The sequence below is a fragment of the Montipora foliosa genome, chromosome 2 (genome assembly GCF_036669935.1).
Source record: "Montipora foliosa isolate CH-2021 chromosome 2, ASM3666993v2, whole genome shotgun sequence".
Classification (NCBI taxonomy): domain Eukaryota; kingdom Metazoa; phylum Cnidaria; class Anthozoa; order Scleractinia; family Acroporidae; genus Montipora; species Montipora foliosa.
The window spans coordinates 13,185,647-13,200,646 of NC_090870.1; the positions used below are offsets into that span (position 1 = coordinate 13,185,647).

The 15,000-nt window shown below is 41.1% G+C and overlaps 1 protein-coding gene across 1 annotated transcript in view; it reads right to left on the minus strand.

Moving 5' to 3' along the window:
* LOC137992483 (coiled-coil and C2 domain-containing protein 2A-like) overlaps window positions 1-15,000 on the minus strand; it is a 77,128-nt gene that overhangs the window by 13,826 nt on the left and 48,302 nt on the right. Inside the window, exons 34-42 of the mRNA XM_068837839.1 lie at window positions 13,287-13,382; window positions 12,880-12,971; window positions 12,075-12,162; window positions 11,175-11,260; window positions 9,720-9,873; window positions 8,200-8,309; window positions 6,215-6,311; window positions 4,212-4,310; window positions 1,133-1,306 (exon numbers count right to left, since the gene is read on the minus strand). Of these exons, the coding sequence (XP_068693940.1) occupies window positions 1,133-1,306; window positions 4,212-4,310; window positions 6,215-6,311; window positions 8,200-8,309; window positions 9,720-9,873; window positions 11,175-11,260; window positions 12,075-12,162; window positions 12,880-12,971; window positions 13,287-13,382 (996 nt within the window). The remainder of the gene's footprint in view (window positions 1-1,132; window positions 1,307-4,211; window positions 4,311-6,214; window positions 6,312-8,199; window positions 8,310-9,719; window positions 9,874-11,174; window positions 11,261-12,074; window positions 12,163-12,879; window positions 12,972-13,286; window positions 13,383-15,000) is intronic.

The window sequence follows — 15,000 nt, forward strand, 5'->3', positions numbered from 1 at the left end:
TGAAAATTATAATTAATTTGTACGAACACCGAAATGGTGCTCGGCGCGCGCGCGGAGCACCATTGGTAAGAAAATATCGTGATTTTTTCATGGTAATCATGGCTAGCGGTATTGTTCGTGGGCTCGTACGCACCACGAAGTTGTCCAATAATCTAATAATATCCTAATAATAATAATAATAATAATAATAATAATAATAATAATAGTAATAATAATAATAATCAAAACGTCCAACATGGCGGCCGTTTACAGCGTACATCTTTGATGGTAGACTTCCATGTTGTGGTCAATTATACACCTGTCAAAACAAGGTATCCACTGACCGGAATCACGTGACCATATCGCGGGCTCAAGTTTAGAGCTAATCGAGGTCAGCTTTTTTTAAGCTGACCGCCAACTAGGTACTGGTTTTCGATTGGATCGCAGGCTTAAGCCAGGTTAACTTCTTGTAATCAGGACACCTGAACATAAACGAGGCTAAATTTTTCGCGCGCTTTTTGTGGCTCGACACGACTACACGGCCATACTACGTCAATTAAAGCTCTTAACAGTCGACGCTTTTCGTTTTTAGGTGGAAAAAGGTTTGTAAAATATTTTTTTCCTGCATTTTTCGCCGGTTTAAATTCAAAAAGATGATTCCCAATGTTCGATTTCCGGTCGAAAGTCTATTTGGCAATCTCATTTTAAAGGAAAATGCACGACCGTGATGGTATTTGGTAACCTACTCAGTATGACGGTACACTCTTCTTGTAAACTTTCTATGTTAGGGCATATTTACTATTTTTCAACTTCTTGTTGTTTTAACTCGTTTTGGATTGTTTTGTTTGGCTTTCTTTATTTGATTGCTTTTCGTCGAGGCTAAACAAAAACAATCAAAATGGTTTTATTCCGTAAATTCGTTTAAGTAAGGCCAGTAAGAATAAATAACCTGGGAGCTCCGCTTTTAGACTTGCCTAAATCTATACCCATCAACCCATTTTCAGTGTAAACAATGAAATGGTGTACTGTTCATAATGGATTTAAGATAAAAACTGTTGCAGGGATAATCGTAATGACAGAGAAAAGAAACAATAATTATTGTAGGACTCAGATTACATGGTGAATGAAGCTCATAAAAATAAGGTACACACACCCTTTCTGCCAGCGGCTGTGATGGTTGCAGTGGTGGTTCAATGGTGATGAACAAGGTTAGTAAAGTGTCATCTCTGGATATGATTCCCAGACTTCCTGGAGCTCCGGAATGTCGTCCCCGTTTGTGATAGCCGAGGAGAACTGGTGGTGTGTTCACACGAAATGTGCCTTCAACCTGCGAATTCAAAATACGCCCAATGCAACGACAATCCTTTCAAGGCCTTGCAGAGGCTTGGTTACCCAACACTAGTCATGTCTGTCATGGCACGGACAGACCTCTGAAGAAAGTTTTACCAAATTCCAAATGCGACACAGACAGCTGTCTCTTTATGGACTACAGCAAAGCTTCCAGAAGAAAGGTTAAGTCAAATGTCGATCATCTCAAAAAATCATCCTTTCCGATCAACAATTCTCTGCACTTGTCTAACGCTAATTCTTTGTTTCCTAAAAAACGTCTCTTAGAAAGTGGAAAACTGGTTGTAATTTGATCTACGACGCACAAGCAGAAGATGAATGGGTTTAATACCGGGTTGCTCACATAGACTGCTTTGCATTGTGATTGAAAACAGCAATGCTAAGTAATTTGTGACATCCACCCAGTATCGAACCCATTCCATGACCAGTTCCTCCGTCTTCCGCAGTGAATAAAAAAGTGAACTCTTATTATAAAGGATCCAAAAGCAACACAATATATTTGGGACGATTTCGAAAAACAAATAAAGTGCAAAAGTTTGTTGGGGTGATAGGCACTTTAAAAAGTTGTACCCATTTGAAAATGAAAACCATTAAAGTGGTACTACGACCAAAAAAAGATTTCTTTTTTTTCTTTGGATTTCAAAACTATGTTAACTAAACACTAAATAATCCAAGTTTTAAGTTCTGATTTTAAAAAAAACACCTGTTTATTTTAACTGCAATTTTCTTATTATTGGTCCGCCATTACTAACTTTAAAATCTTGAGAGAGCTGGGTCGCGGAGAAAATGACGTCAAAGACTCACTAGTTTAAGAATGCAATGCGTGTGTACGCGGCTGAATTAATATGCAGCACGGGAGGTTCGGGCTTTCAGACTTTTAAACCCGTGTTTTGCATATATAATAAATTGCGGTTACACGCTGAAATTTTAAGCTTGTGAGTAAATGACGTCATTTTCTCTAGATCCAACCCTCTGATGCTCAATCGGTCAGTTTTGAACGTGAGTAATGGCGGACCGTCAAATCCAAAACTTACACTCAAAATAAACAGCCTTCGGATAAAACTCAAAGCTCAAAATTTTGCCAGTTAGGTGTTAAGCGAACACGCTGAAGAAAAAAAGGATATGGTTTTTTGATCATAGTACCACTTTAATATTGGCCTCGGAATATAGCACCACTGAAACCCTATTTACAAGGTATTTTATACTTGTTTTCTCAGTGACCAGAAAACTGTACATGTTTCTCGTAAGTTTGGTTTTATCGAACAAATTGATAAACTAAAAGGTTAATTAACCACTGCATAAGAAAGATTTGTAAGTTGATGTTTCGAGCGTTAGTCCTTAGTTTTCGCGCGAAAACATTAGTTTCAAAATCCTCCGAGTTAAGTAATCCACCCTTCAAAATATACCAGTGTTGATGATCTCCCCCATGACATTCGCTTTCCAGCCAAAACTGTGATTTTTTTTTTCTTTTGCTTTCCCTTATACGCAGGGTAGCCGCCAATTCAGGAGCTCATGACTAGGGACTTCACGATCTACGACGCGGTCGTCAACGAGAACGCCACGAGACAACAATATCATTGGTTAAATGAGGAAAAATAATCATCCTGCACGTGCGGAACGCACTTTAGCACAAAGTCGTGCGGTATCCTGCTCAACAACGACGTGAAATCACCAAATTTGAGGATTTTTGATAACGCGAGCGCACAAATGTGAATCTATAATTCTCTATTTTCACTTGTCAACCGCTAGTACCAATTTATTTTTAGGATACTTCGCCCACATTTTTCGACGCGAACGAGATGGCCTGACCGCGAGAAACGTACTATAGTGCAAAGTTATATTTTGAGGTGACGTTTTCGTTGACGTCGCCGTCGTAGATCGTAAAGTCCCCTCTAGGAGAGATGGGACGCAGCTCTTTAAAACCTCTAATTTCATTGGATCCCTTTAGGACGCAGGTCTATTGTTTTTAGAGTTAGGGTCCGTAGTTTCTTTTGTATCGTTCTTTATGTCCATTGTTTTCTGAACCAATCCCGAGAGCCGTTGTAATAGCTGCGTACTGACTCGACTAGGAGCGTCGCAACTTCATTGTATTTGTGCAATAGCGTTTTTACAGACCGAGTTATCACAAGTCTTGCATGTGCAATTAGGAAGCTTCAGCGCGCCCGTTTTTGAGACGCGGACGGCAACCGGAAGAGAACATTTCGCGTGCCAGGGCAGTGGTGTCTCCCAGATTTTTATACTGATCATCTCTAATGGAGAAAAGATACTTGGCAATGTAAATGAGGTTGTGTGAAGACAACTTAAAAGGGAGAACAGCTCACTTCCGGTTACCGTCCACGTCTCAAAATTAAGCTCCCTATTTTTACCCGTGGGATTGAGAATGGTCACTCGTGCAAGCCAAATCGTATTCAAGAGCTCGTCCAAAAATAGCTTCATTTGTGACGGTAAATGCCGTTGGAGTTGTAGTCTCCTGGTGTTGTCGGTTTATCATCCCTATCCACAAAAGAGAACTTGCAAGTCCAACCTATTCCAGACTGAAGGTTAACTGGAATGAGGTTTTCCTACAGAACACGTACACTCGGACCAGCGCTCCAAAAAAGAACAGGTTTTTGTGAAGGTGACCTTGGGACTATACAGCGCTCGGAGAAGCCCGGATACGATATTTCGCGCCGAAAGTAATTTCAGAAGAACGCTTATTCAGTAAATTCCGAGTGACTACAATTTATTTATTTATTTATTTATTTATTTATTTATTTATTTATTTATTTATTTATTTATTTATTTACTATTCATTCATTCATTCATTCATTCATTCTGCTCTGGGGAAAAACGGAATGGTTCCATTAAACTTTGCAGCTCAATAGGTATTGACTTGCTATCTTTACCTTGTTATTGAAGTAAACTGTGGAAAAGGGAATCTCAATGCTGCCCAGCCAGTGTCGCTCAAGCCGCTGATGAATGTTTGTTGATAGCTGTCGATCATCCTAAAAGAAGGATTAAAAAGAGCCTGTTAAGTGAGAAAGCTAAAGGCACGCAAATAGCAAGATCAGGGGAGGAGAAATACAATATATTTTCAAATACATGTTAGAAATTTAGAAAGCGATTGCGAAAAAAAATTGCATAAGAAAGGGAAGAAAATTTTTTTTTAAAAATCCAAAAGGAGAGAAAAAAAACTATCAGTGAGATGGAGTTAAGAGCAAATCAAACACAAAAGAGAGACCAGGAGAACTATGAGGCCTGGTTTTCACTAGTGACACAAGCACAAGCGCAAGCGCAATACCTATTGAGCGCAAGCACAAGCACAAGCACAAGCACTAGCACTAGCACAAGCACTAGCACAAGCACTAGCACAAGCACTAGCACAAGCACAAGCACAAGCACAAGCACAAGCACAAGCACAAGCACAAGCACAAGCACAAGCACAAGCACAAGCACAAGCACAAGAGCGCTTATTTCACCGTGAAAACGGGGTTGACGCAGGCATAAGCACAAGCGCAAGAATCAACATTTTTCCTTTTCCTTTTCCTTTTCCTTGCGCTGCTGCTCAGTTGCGAAACACAGCATAAGAACAAGGAAATCTGCTTCGCCTGGCCGTGTCTGTCCAATTAAAGCACTCGTTCCAGATACCCCGCGACTAAGCATTTCAACAAAATGGTGGACGTGGGTGATGTTGATGCTTATAGACCACTTTCATAAATGGCGAGCCCCTTCAACTTCTTTTGTATTTATGTTAATTGGACTTAATGGCCTCATTTGGAAATTTGTTCGCCGTAGCGAGGCTAGAAAGGCTTATTAGCATTAAAACAAAAAAAGATTTGGCTGCCATTATGAAAGAGGTCTATGTCGATAAAAGCCAGGCTTAAGAGAAGATTAGTTTAAAAACTGGCAGAGACTACTGTACTGGAATGCGAAATGTTCCCTTCCGGTTGTCGTCCGCGTCTCAAAAAGGTTGCATTCACTACTTGCACAGATCCCATAATACACCTCTTTTATCCCCAAAAAATTTGCATAGGCATTGTTTTCGATTTCTCTTGAGAAATCTTCATGTCCCAGGAGGAATTGCAAACAACGATCATGTATTTCTTTTCTTTTCTTTTTTTTTTTTTTTTGTTTTTTTCTTTATTTTTTATTTTTTTTTTGGGGGGGGGGGGAGGGGGTCAAAAGAGGTGTACTATGGTATTGTGCAAGTAGTGAATGCTTCAGCTCCCTATCAGCCGTGCTGATGACGTCACGGCGGCCATATTGACTACGCGAAACAAAGAAACAGCGGCCTTGGTAGTGCCCCAAATTCATACCCTATCCGTAAGCAAATTTGTTTCAGTTGAAAAACGTGGTGGCCTATAACCTAGGCTAAAAGGCTCTCTCAGCCACTGATCTAAAAAATGACTAGTTCGAGCATCTATTGTTTGAAGTGAAGCACAACAAAATCGCGCCGTCGGCCATCTTATTGGCACCATCTTTGAGACATCAGCTTAAGAGTTAACAGAGAGGATAGCAATTTGGAAATTTTGTAAAAATCACTTTCAATGTCATTCTGCATAGTATCGAACGAGTTTTCGTTTTTACCCATAGCATAACTTCACGGCCTATACAAAGCTTAAGCACGAAAACTGTCCCAACAAGGACGCGTGGTTTTGGCAGGGTGAAAACGGCAGGTGGCTCAATTCTTTATTTTAGTCCTCTCATGTCAACACAAACTCCTCCAACGCTCGTTTTGATGAGAGAATATTCCTCCCTTAGTTTTCACTGGAAAGACGTGGTAAAATTTAATTTGTCATTTGGTTTGAAAACACCCCTTGAGAAAATATTCCACTTATTTCTTCGTCTTCGCGTCTAGTGATTGGCTTATATGAGCACAAGTGCCAAGTTGTCTTGGCATGCACCTTACTTGCAGAATATTGAAGACAACTTCATCGAACAGATTGAGATACACCACATCATTGACAGTTTGAAGAGTTTCAGGAGAGTAATCGTTATTAGGTGCTCTGTGAGACAAGAAAGCAAGACAACAATTAATGATAATAATGACGCACTCATTTTAAGTCAACGGGGATACCGCAAAACTGTTGAAGTGGCACGTTGCGGTTACAACAAACATAAGCAAACTCAGCGTTTTGATCAGTGGTATTTTTCGCTGGAACGAGACACTAATTAGCATGAAATCAATGCGTCTGTGTGTGATGGTTGAGCTTATATACGCTTGCGTCTTTAGAGTGAACCAGTCCTTAGAACTAAGGATCAAAGTTGGCATTGGGGTTACCGTAACTGAGTTCAGTTCATGGTTCATATCTTTATTTACCCTCGGGTTTTAGAGTAGCTTGGTGTAGCAAGTATCTCCGAGCATTTACCTTCCCAACCATGATACACCATGCCCTACTCTTTGCGACAAGTGCGTAGGTTCTTTTACGTCCAACAGGATTATGAACATTGAAGGGATGTGAGACGGGGCCTACAGTTTATCGTCCTTATCTCGAGAGTCTAACCATTTGCAGATGTCAATACAAAGGCAGGACTTTCTCCTCATTTATTTTAAGACCATGAGTGTTGGTCCGGCCGGAGTAGAACTCACGACCTCCCGCATAGCATCCCAGTGCTCAACAACTGAACCACCGGTGCGCGGTTAACTGCTTAACTGCTTATGTCGAGCTGACGAGTGGCAGGTCTACTTCCTGACAGGCAGGTCTACTTTAGTTGCAAGGCCACCGAAGTAGCCTTTATCATCTCTGTTTCAGATATGTTCAGTTAGTCGTGGTTTTCAATTGGGTGTCGAAAATAATTAGTGAATTACTTCGGTTTTGCATTACTTCACTCAGTGATTGGTTCAACGTTCTCGTGCCACTTTTTCAACCAATCAGAGGTGAAACCAAAACTAATCGCGGCTCGCGCGTGCACATTTTCCCCCGATTTGTGTCGGCTACCTGTAATTACTTCCAGTTTTGATTGGTTTACTGGACTGTCTCCGTCCTTTTTGATTGGCCAAAGAAATAACTTTCGTTTTGGTTTTAGAGCGGTTCTCAAGTGAGTGTCGAAAGTCGAATTGGTTTGGTTATGCATTTACTTCACTCAGTGACTGGTTGAAAGTTCTCGCGCCATTTTTTCAACCAATCAGAAGTGAAACCAAAACCAATCGTTGCTTAAGCGAGCACAATTTCCCGCCCTTTGTGTCGGATATGTGTAATTACTTTGAATTTGATTGGTTTACTGGATTGTCTCTGTCCTTTTTGATTGGCCAAAGTAATCACTTTGGTTTTGGTTTTACGACACTCGATTGAAACTCGATCTACGACACTCCTATGCACGTAATTAGATGCACGACCATTTGATATTAAGCATCACGAAGTGTCCCGTTAGTCTTCTCCCCAACTCCAACATCCATCCATATTGTCCCACAAGTTCCGAGCCACAAGTAAAGACAAACTGCTGCAATAACCCTCACCAGAAGCAAATGACCTTGAAGCGTGTAACTTGCAACGCTTTTCCTTGGAACAAAGCCGGGGATTTTAGGAAACCAACTTTATGCCCAAATATGGACAAAAATAAGATCGAAGTTGCACGTGCGGGAAAATGCACAAGCTATGTTATATGCAAATAGGGAATTTTTTAAACAAAAAATCCCAAGCTTTGAACCAGAGTTAAACGCTTCTGCCTTCACCAAAAAACACTAACCCTCGGCTTACTCTTACCAAGAAAGAGGTAGCAAACGCTTAGACTTAAAGGGACACATCATGTTCGATATCGTAAGTGGTCATGCATCTAATTACACGCAAGGGTATGACGACACTCAGTGATACCAATAAAAAGAGTCACTTGACTCCCAGAGAGCCGAGCGAGTATAACCACCCTTTCCCCGGAAGCGATTATTTTTAGAATTACCTGAAGGGAAGAGTAAGCTGTTCGTTCCAGCTTGGATTAGGCCCGTCAGCGACTGTGGTACTGGAAAAATTCCCTTGAAAAACTGCCTCCACAAATGGACGGACAAGTGACTGTTGAAGTAAAAAAAGATTAATTGGAAAATCTGATATGTTCAAAAATACCCTTCACATCAAAAGGCTTCGAATAGGCGAAAAACAAACAAGTTACAGAGATTGCTGATTCGGTACTTCGTCGTTCCATTCGTTTCGGCTTTGAAAAGAGCGTTACCATTGAAAATATAATCCATAGCCGGGATGGCGTCATCCTAAGAGCGTTCACCTTTCTTTTAATCATCCATGTTAAACGTTTTTCGGAGCTAGGCGTCCAAAGGGCGTCCAATTTGTTCTCTAGTAGGGTTTCTCCAATAACCCGGGAAAGGATTATTTAGTCGATTTCAGCCATAGAGACATTGTCACTAAGAAACTTATAGCGATGAGGACGGCTACAGCGATGACAACTCCACGAAACACCAGGTTAAACATACAAAAAATGGTGCAGCACGAGAAACAAGAATTTTTGTGACCTTCTTCTCAGTGCTCTGCATACCAATAAAGCGAAATACCAACTTAACATTTCCAAGGCAGAGAGAGCAAGCAAGTCAATCTTTTAATTCTATGTGTATACTTCAGCAGGGGACCTAATAATCCAGCTGCAGGGTTTCGATGTTTCGTCCGGTTTTTTACCATTTCACGTCCGGTACTTTGGTGCTATAAATTTTTAGATTTGCTGGCTTCTTTTTTCCCTTTTTCTTCTTTTTTTTCTTTTTGGACTTGGGTATCTCAAGAAGCCATGGGCTGAAGAAACTCAAGAAAATCGCGCAATAAATCCTTCAAACTAACAAGAAGTCACGTCGCCTCATTTTGCTTTGTTAATGGGATAATCGATCTGATGGCCTTTCATTCACGCGATAAGTTTAGTTTTCTTGTTTTGTTTTGTTTTTTCTATCTCAAGAACGTAAACAGCATTTCTGAGAGTATCAGAGTTTCAGACCTCCTTGAGGGTTCGTTCCCAAGGCACTTGCAATCGACCTTACAACGGGAAAATAACCAAGTCCGGTACTTCCATTATCAAATCCGGTACTTCGAAAAGCTCTCGAAAACCCTACACCTGCATTGTAGGTTTTATTGCTGACACTTACAGCAAGAACAAATGGAACACGTTTAAGAAATCATGCTCGATGGCTTAATCGCTTATTTTCGCTAGAGTTGCGATCAATGTTGGTATGGCTGCCCACCATCTTCACTCGCCCCAAGCCCTACTCATCATCCCCAATTTCATAGTCCCAGTTCGAAAATGAGAATAGGAAGCTTAAGCACGCGCGCTTTTGAGACGCGGACGGCAACCGGAAGTGAGCTAATGCTGCACCGTAACCAATCAATCAAACGATCAATCAAGCTAGCATTCGCCATATCCTCTTATTCTTCACAACTACTACAATTATATGTGGTGTACAATTGGTACATTTCAATCCACCATTTTACCTGTCCCCACGGATCATTGTTGGTTTGGGTTACTCCCATCGGCATACTGGAACCTCCTCCAAATCCAGGCACACCTCCTGTAAACTGCCTTGCAGAGGTTCCAGACCTCGAGGAACCTCCTGCAGCAAATCGTGTCCCAGCACCTTGAGATCTTCTGTTGAAACACAAGACCGAGAGAATAAGCTATTATAGGATAGCACATGGTTTGAGCCTGTAAAAAGCCAACTTGTTTGCCTGTGGTCAGTAAGGATTCTTAAAGTTGTTGATCTGAAGCAAATTGTTCAAAGCTCGGTGATTAAGTTAATCCTTGAAAATGTTCGCGCAATAACATTTTTAGCCTTTAATTTTGACTTGTTAATTGACTTCTGAACAACTGGGCGTCGTTCTGTTGCATCATTGATCTGTGCATGTGTTTCATTGGCCCAGAAAAGCCCCTATTGGTAATGGACAATTCAGTACGTACGTATGTAAAGAAACGCTTTCTCTGCTTGCTTGAAAGAACATGGCCGCTCGTCAAGAGACAAAGAGAACTTTAGTACGACAGCGGCGTAGGTGACAGAATTCCATAAAGTAAAAGGTCTTATTAACAGAGAAAACGGCTCTGCACGTGTTTTTAAGTACAGAGCACTCTTCACTGTCCTCTGCAATACAACGTAAAATGCTTACTCCCGTGCCATGCGGAGAACGTCCGCACCTACAATACTCGTCAAAAATCTTGAAACACTTGTGGCTGTTTCCCCTTCCCCAATGTTGACTTGGGTATCACAGTGGTCTCAGTGCTTCAAAACACGCGTGGCTCAACATTGGGGGGGGGGGGGGGGGGGGGAAGGCACATTTCAGTTGGGAAAACAAATTGTCAAATAGAAATCTCAGGATTTTTCCAGAAAATCCGAGAGAAACGGTGTCTGTTTCAACGATTTGTGACGAGTATTGTAGCGAAAAAGTCATGGGGTGCAGGGATGGTGCAGTGGTGAGAGCACTCGCTTCCCACCAATGTGGCCCAGGTTCGATTCCTCGCCTCGGCGTCATATGTGGGTGGAGTTTGTTGGTTCTCTACTCTGCACCGAGAGGTTTTCTCCGGGTACTCCGGTTTCCCCTCTCCTCAAAAAACCAACATTTGAATTGTTGTGTTAATTGTTAATTTCACTTTACAGTGTCCCCAATTAGTGCTCCAGCGCTAAATCTACTAGACACTTAAATAAAGTTCCTTTCCTTTTTTTTCCCTTTACTAGACACTTAAATTAAGTTCCTTTTTTTCAGAACATTAATTTTCTTACAAATATAGTCGCCTTCAGATGAAAAAAAGCCATCTCTTTGGTGTTAACTTCTTTGTTTGAAAGGAATTTTAATTACTTCAACAAATATGTAAGCACTTAATTTCCTATGATAGGTTAACAGCATGAGAGGAAGGGGTAGGAAAGGGGTGGGGAAGCGAAATGGAAGAGTGGTACCTACCCAGCTGGTTGAACTTCGTCTCTCACAGGAATGTCCAAAGCGCGCACCACATTTACAATGATTTTAACATCACTAACAGTCAAATTCTACAATTAAAAACAAGAGCAACATTACGTTATCGCGTTTAAGATGGGTGCAAGCTGAACTTACAACTGAAAATGACCCTCTCTATGACATACTTCCTTATCTCTGAATAAATAGTTCTACCCAAGGAAAAAGCACTTACGTCCAGAGCTGATAAACGTCTTCGCTTGAAGAAAAGAGTTATGGGGACACAAGTGATGTTGAGAAGATGGAGATGTGTAAGAGGACACTTCGTGACGCTTGTAAAAGAAACGTCGTGTTCATTTCCACATTATCATTATTAGAGCGAGTGTCGTAAAACCAAAACCAAAGTAATTACTTTGGCCAATCAAAAAGGACGGAGACAATGCACTAAACCAATCAAAACTCGAAGTAATTACACGTAGCCAACACAAAGCGCGGGAAAATGTGCACGCACGAGCCACGATTGGTTTGGGTTTCACTTCTGATTGGTTGACAAAATGGCGCGAGAACTTTAAATCAATCACTCAGTTACGTAATGCAAAACCAATTGAAAGCACTTTGCTAATTACTTTCGACACTCAATTGAAAACCATTCTATTTGGTACAATTAAACATTATGTATTTAAACAGCAGTGGTAATATTTTCTGATGAGTGTAATATTTATTAGTGTGTGTTATCGGCAACAAGGTAACTTCGCTTTAAGACAGTGTTTATCTTCTGTCCTTTGTACTACAGACAAAGAAACAGCGTGGATCTCCATGCTTGCAGTCCTGGACATATCGCAGAGGAAAGGAGGGAGGAAGAGTGGGGAGCTTCACAGTCAGAGATGCGGAACTTTTTCCTCATCCTACCTGTGCACCCACGACTTTTCTTTCTCTTCGTTTTGGGCGAAGCGGGCGGCGGGGAGCCAACATTTGTCCAAATTTAACTCCAATATCCCTGAAAATAGAAAAGCAATCTCACAGTGATCTGAAGAAGGTTCTCCAGCTTATTGTTAATTTCGGTACTCATTGCAACCTACATAATTTATAAACAACAACGCGGAAGACAGCTAATTCACAAATCTTCACAAAAACGGCAACAGTATAGCCGCTCGATTTTCTTTTCCGCGTTGTGCTCCTCAAGCAACGTTACTAGAAATTAAATCTAATCACACAATTGTTTTAAACCGTTAAGTGAAAGACATGCGTATAATCATAGAAGAGGCTTTTGGAATCAGCTGACGTCGATTCTGGATATTAAAAAAATCTCACCCAATAATTAAATAATTGACACCACTAACAAGACATTGGAACTCTAGTTTTCTCTATCTGAGTCTAAAAAAAACCAATTTGCTTTCATCCCAAAAAGTCAGTGTAAACCGCTCATAGGCAACACAGAAACTTTAGTTTGAAATTGTTAAAAGGCCAAATCCTGTGAAAAAAGCGAGTCAACAGTTTTTATTCTAAACAGTTCTGACCCTACTTGCTCTTCAGCAACTCTTATTCTCTGCGCAATGAATTCTGTTTCCGATTGTCCTCAAAGTAACCCTTCCAGACGCAAAGCCAGAAAGGCTTTCTATCAGACCATTAGCACCGTATGACACCGAAAAATAAGCAATGCTCTGACTCCCGGACAAGAACCTTGAGCCATATAACAAAAGCAGATGCGGCCTACCCGATATTAGGAACTTCATCCTCAATGATCATATCCTTCAACTCGACTTGTCGTTTGGCTATCAGGGAACGCTGAGTGACATCATCTCGAATCTATGAGGGAGAAAAAGCAATCAATGCATGTGCTTTACCATGCATATATCAAGTTACAGTATAACGAGAAACGGAAGACAGGAAAAACGTTGCTAGAACAGCAGCTTTGATAAAATATACAAAGTTGTAACACTTTCTTAGAAAAGCAGGCAATTCACCCTTGAGTTCGCCAGTTATGCAAATTCTCGACCACGTCTCGGTTTCGCATTCGTCTCGAATTCTTCCAACTCCCCCTCGTGTTTAGATGAGGCTATGGAAACACAGAAAACGTCCTCTGTTGCTTAAGTAATCATTATCCCAAAACTTTCTCAATACCTTGTTCAAAAACTTTGTAACAACGGTTTTGTGCGAAAATATTTCATCATCTGTTTCTTCTTCATCTTGCTCTCCCCGCAGCCTTTTTTCATACGCCTGTGATCCGTGATAAAAGATGGTGTTAGAATTACATCAAGTCTTACATACACAATTTCTATCTTCTGGAATTTATTGGAGCGAATTCTGCAACTTGAAGTTAAGCACTAAAGACAGCGAGAGGACGCAGATTTAAGCCGAATCTTTCGAAAGGCTTTCACAATAAATTAGAACTTTCGCAAATCGATGAAACACTGTAAGATCGTTCGGGTAACGTTGGCATGAATGGCCAAATAGGTTGAATCAATAATTATTAATAACCAGGTGTCTGTTCCTCAAGACTCGCTTTAAGTCTACTGACTCGGACGAAAAGCTATGTGTGCAACTGAAATGCTTACTTATTCTCAAAAGCATGTTTACAAGATAAGGATCCACGGCTAGGCCGATTTGATGGTAGGACTAAGTTTCAGAGATGATCTCTGGCTGAGCCCTGGTGAAACGGTGCATAATAATTTGCCCGGGATTACTATGGACTAGCTTTGCCCAATATTGGCTTTGCAACTAACATCATTTATGACTCGCGAGGCCAAATGGTTTAGTGGTACATGTAGTCGAAGATAGTTTAGCTAAGTAACGTAAGTGCGTGAGATTATAGGGCCACACCCTGTCCGGGGAAACCCATAATAGCCCGACATTCAGAAGTAATATGAGCAATCACAGGGCCGTTTTTCTATTTTGGTTTTATTCAGAGAGAAATTTCGCTTTACGGGGAAGAAATTTTTAGCTTAGCAACGCTTAGCGGAATCATTTACCATATAAGGTCAAACTAAGGTATATGAGCTGATAACCGAGATTGAGTGAACCAATCAGAGCACGCGAAATGCATTGTCCGAGGTTGAGAATTTAATAATACTCGATCGTTGGTGCTGAAACGAGATCGAGCCCATTTTCAATATCTCTCGCCAAGTTTCCCTTGGACAAAAAGCACTTGCTACCTGCTTTTAAGAACAAGGTACGTTGATTAGTTAGGGTAAATGCAAACTGTTTATCTTTACACGAGTAGCCGAGTTCAGGGGACACTTGGACGTTAATCTCTGTATTCCACGACAAGAGTCCTGTCGAAGTTGGGGAGAAGAGCATTGGGCCACTTGGCAAAGATTATCAAAATCGGAGCGCATCTCACTAAGTACATTGCTGGACATGTCTGTGTTAGTGACGAGGAAGCAAAAACAAGGAAGACGACGACAGTTACGAGAAAATCCCTGAAAACGCAAATTTGCGCCGTCTCGAATTTTGCGGATGATCTCAACGCTTTCAATAATTTCCAGGTATACCGCTGGGCTGTTAAAGCTTTCAGACAGAATGGAATATTGACCATCATCACCTCAATCTCCACAAAACCACCAAAAAGTTCATTTCACCTCTGTTTTCATCAGCAGATCAGCTGAATTGGGTAAGAAAGGATAGTGCACATGTCGTCGGTGCTTTAAGTTTTCTAGTGCCAACAAAAGTCTTTTACCGTACTGTGGCGTGAGCCCATCCAATGGGGCCTCTTATCTTTCATACTGGGCCTCGGAGCTAATTCTCTCTCGAAGAGATTTATTGTTAGAACGAATCACGTGGGGGTTTCGAGATTAAAAGTCCAATCAAAACTGAGCCATGACAGTGCGATTGTTTT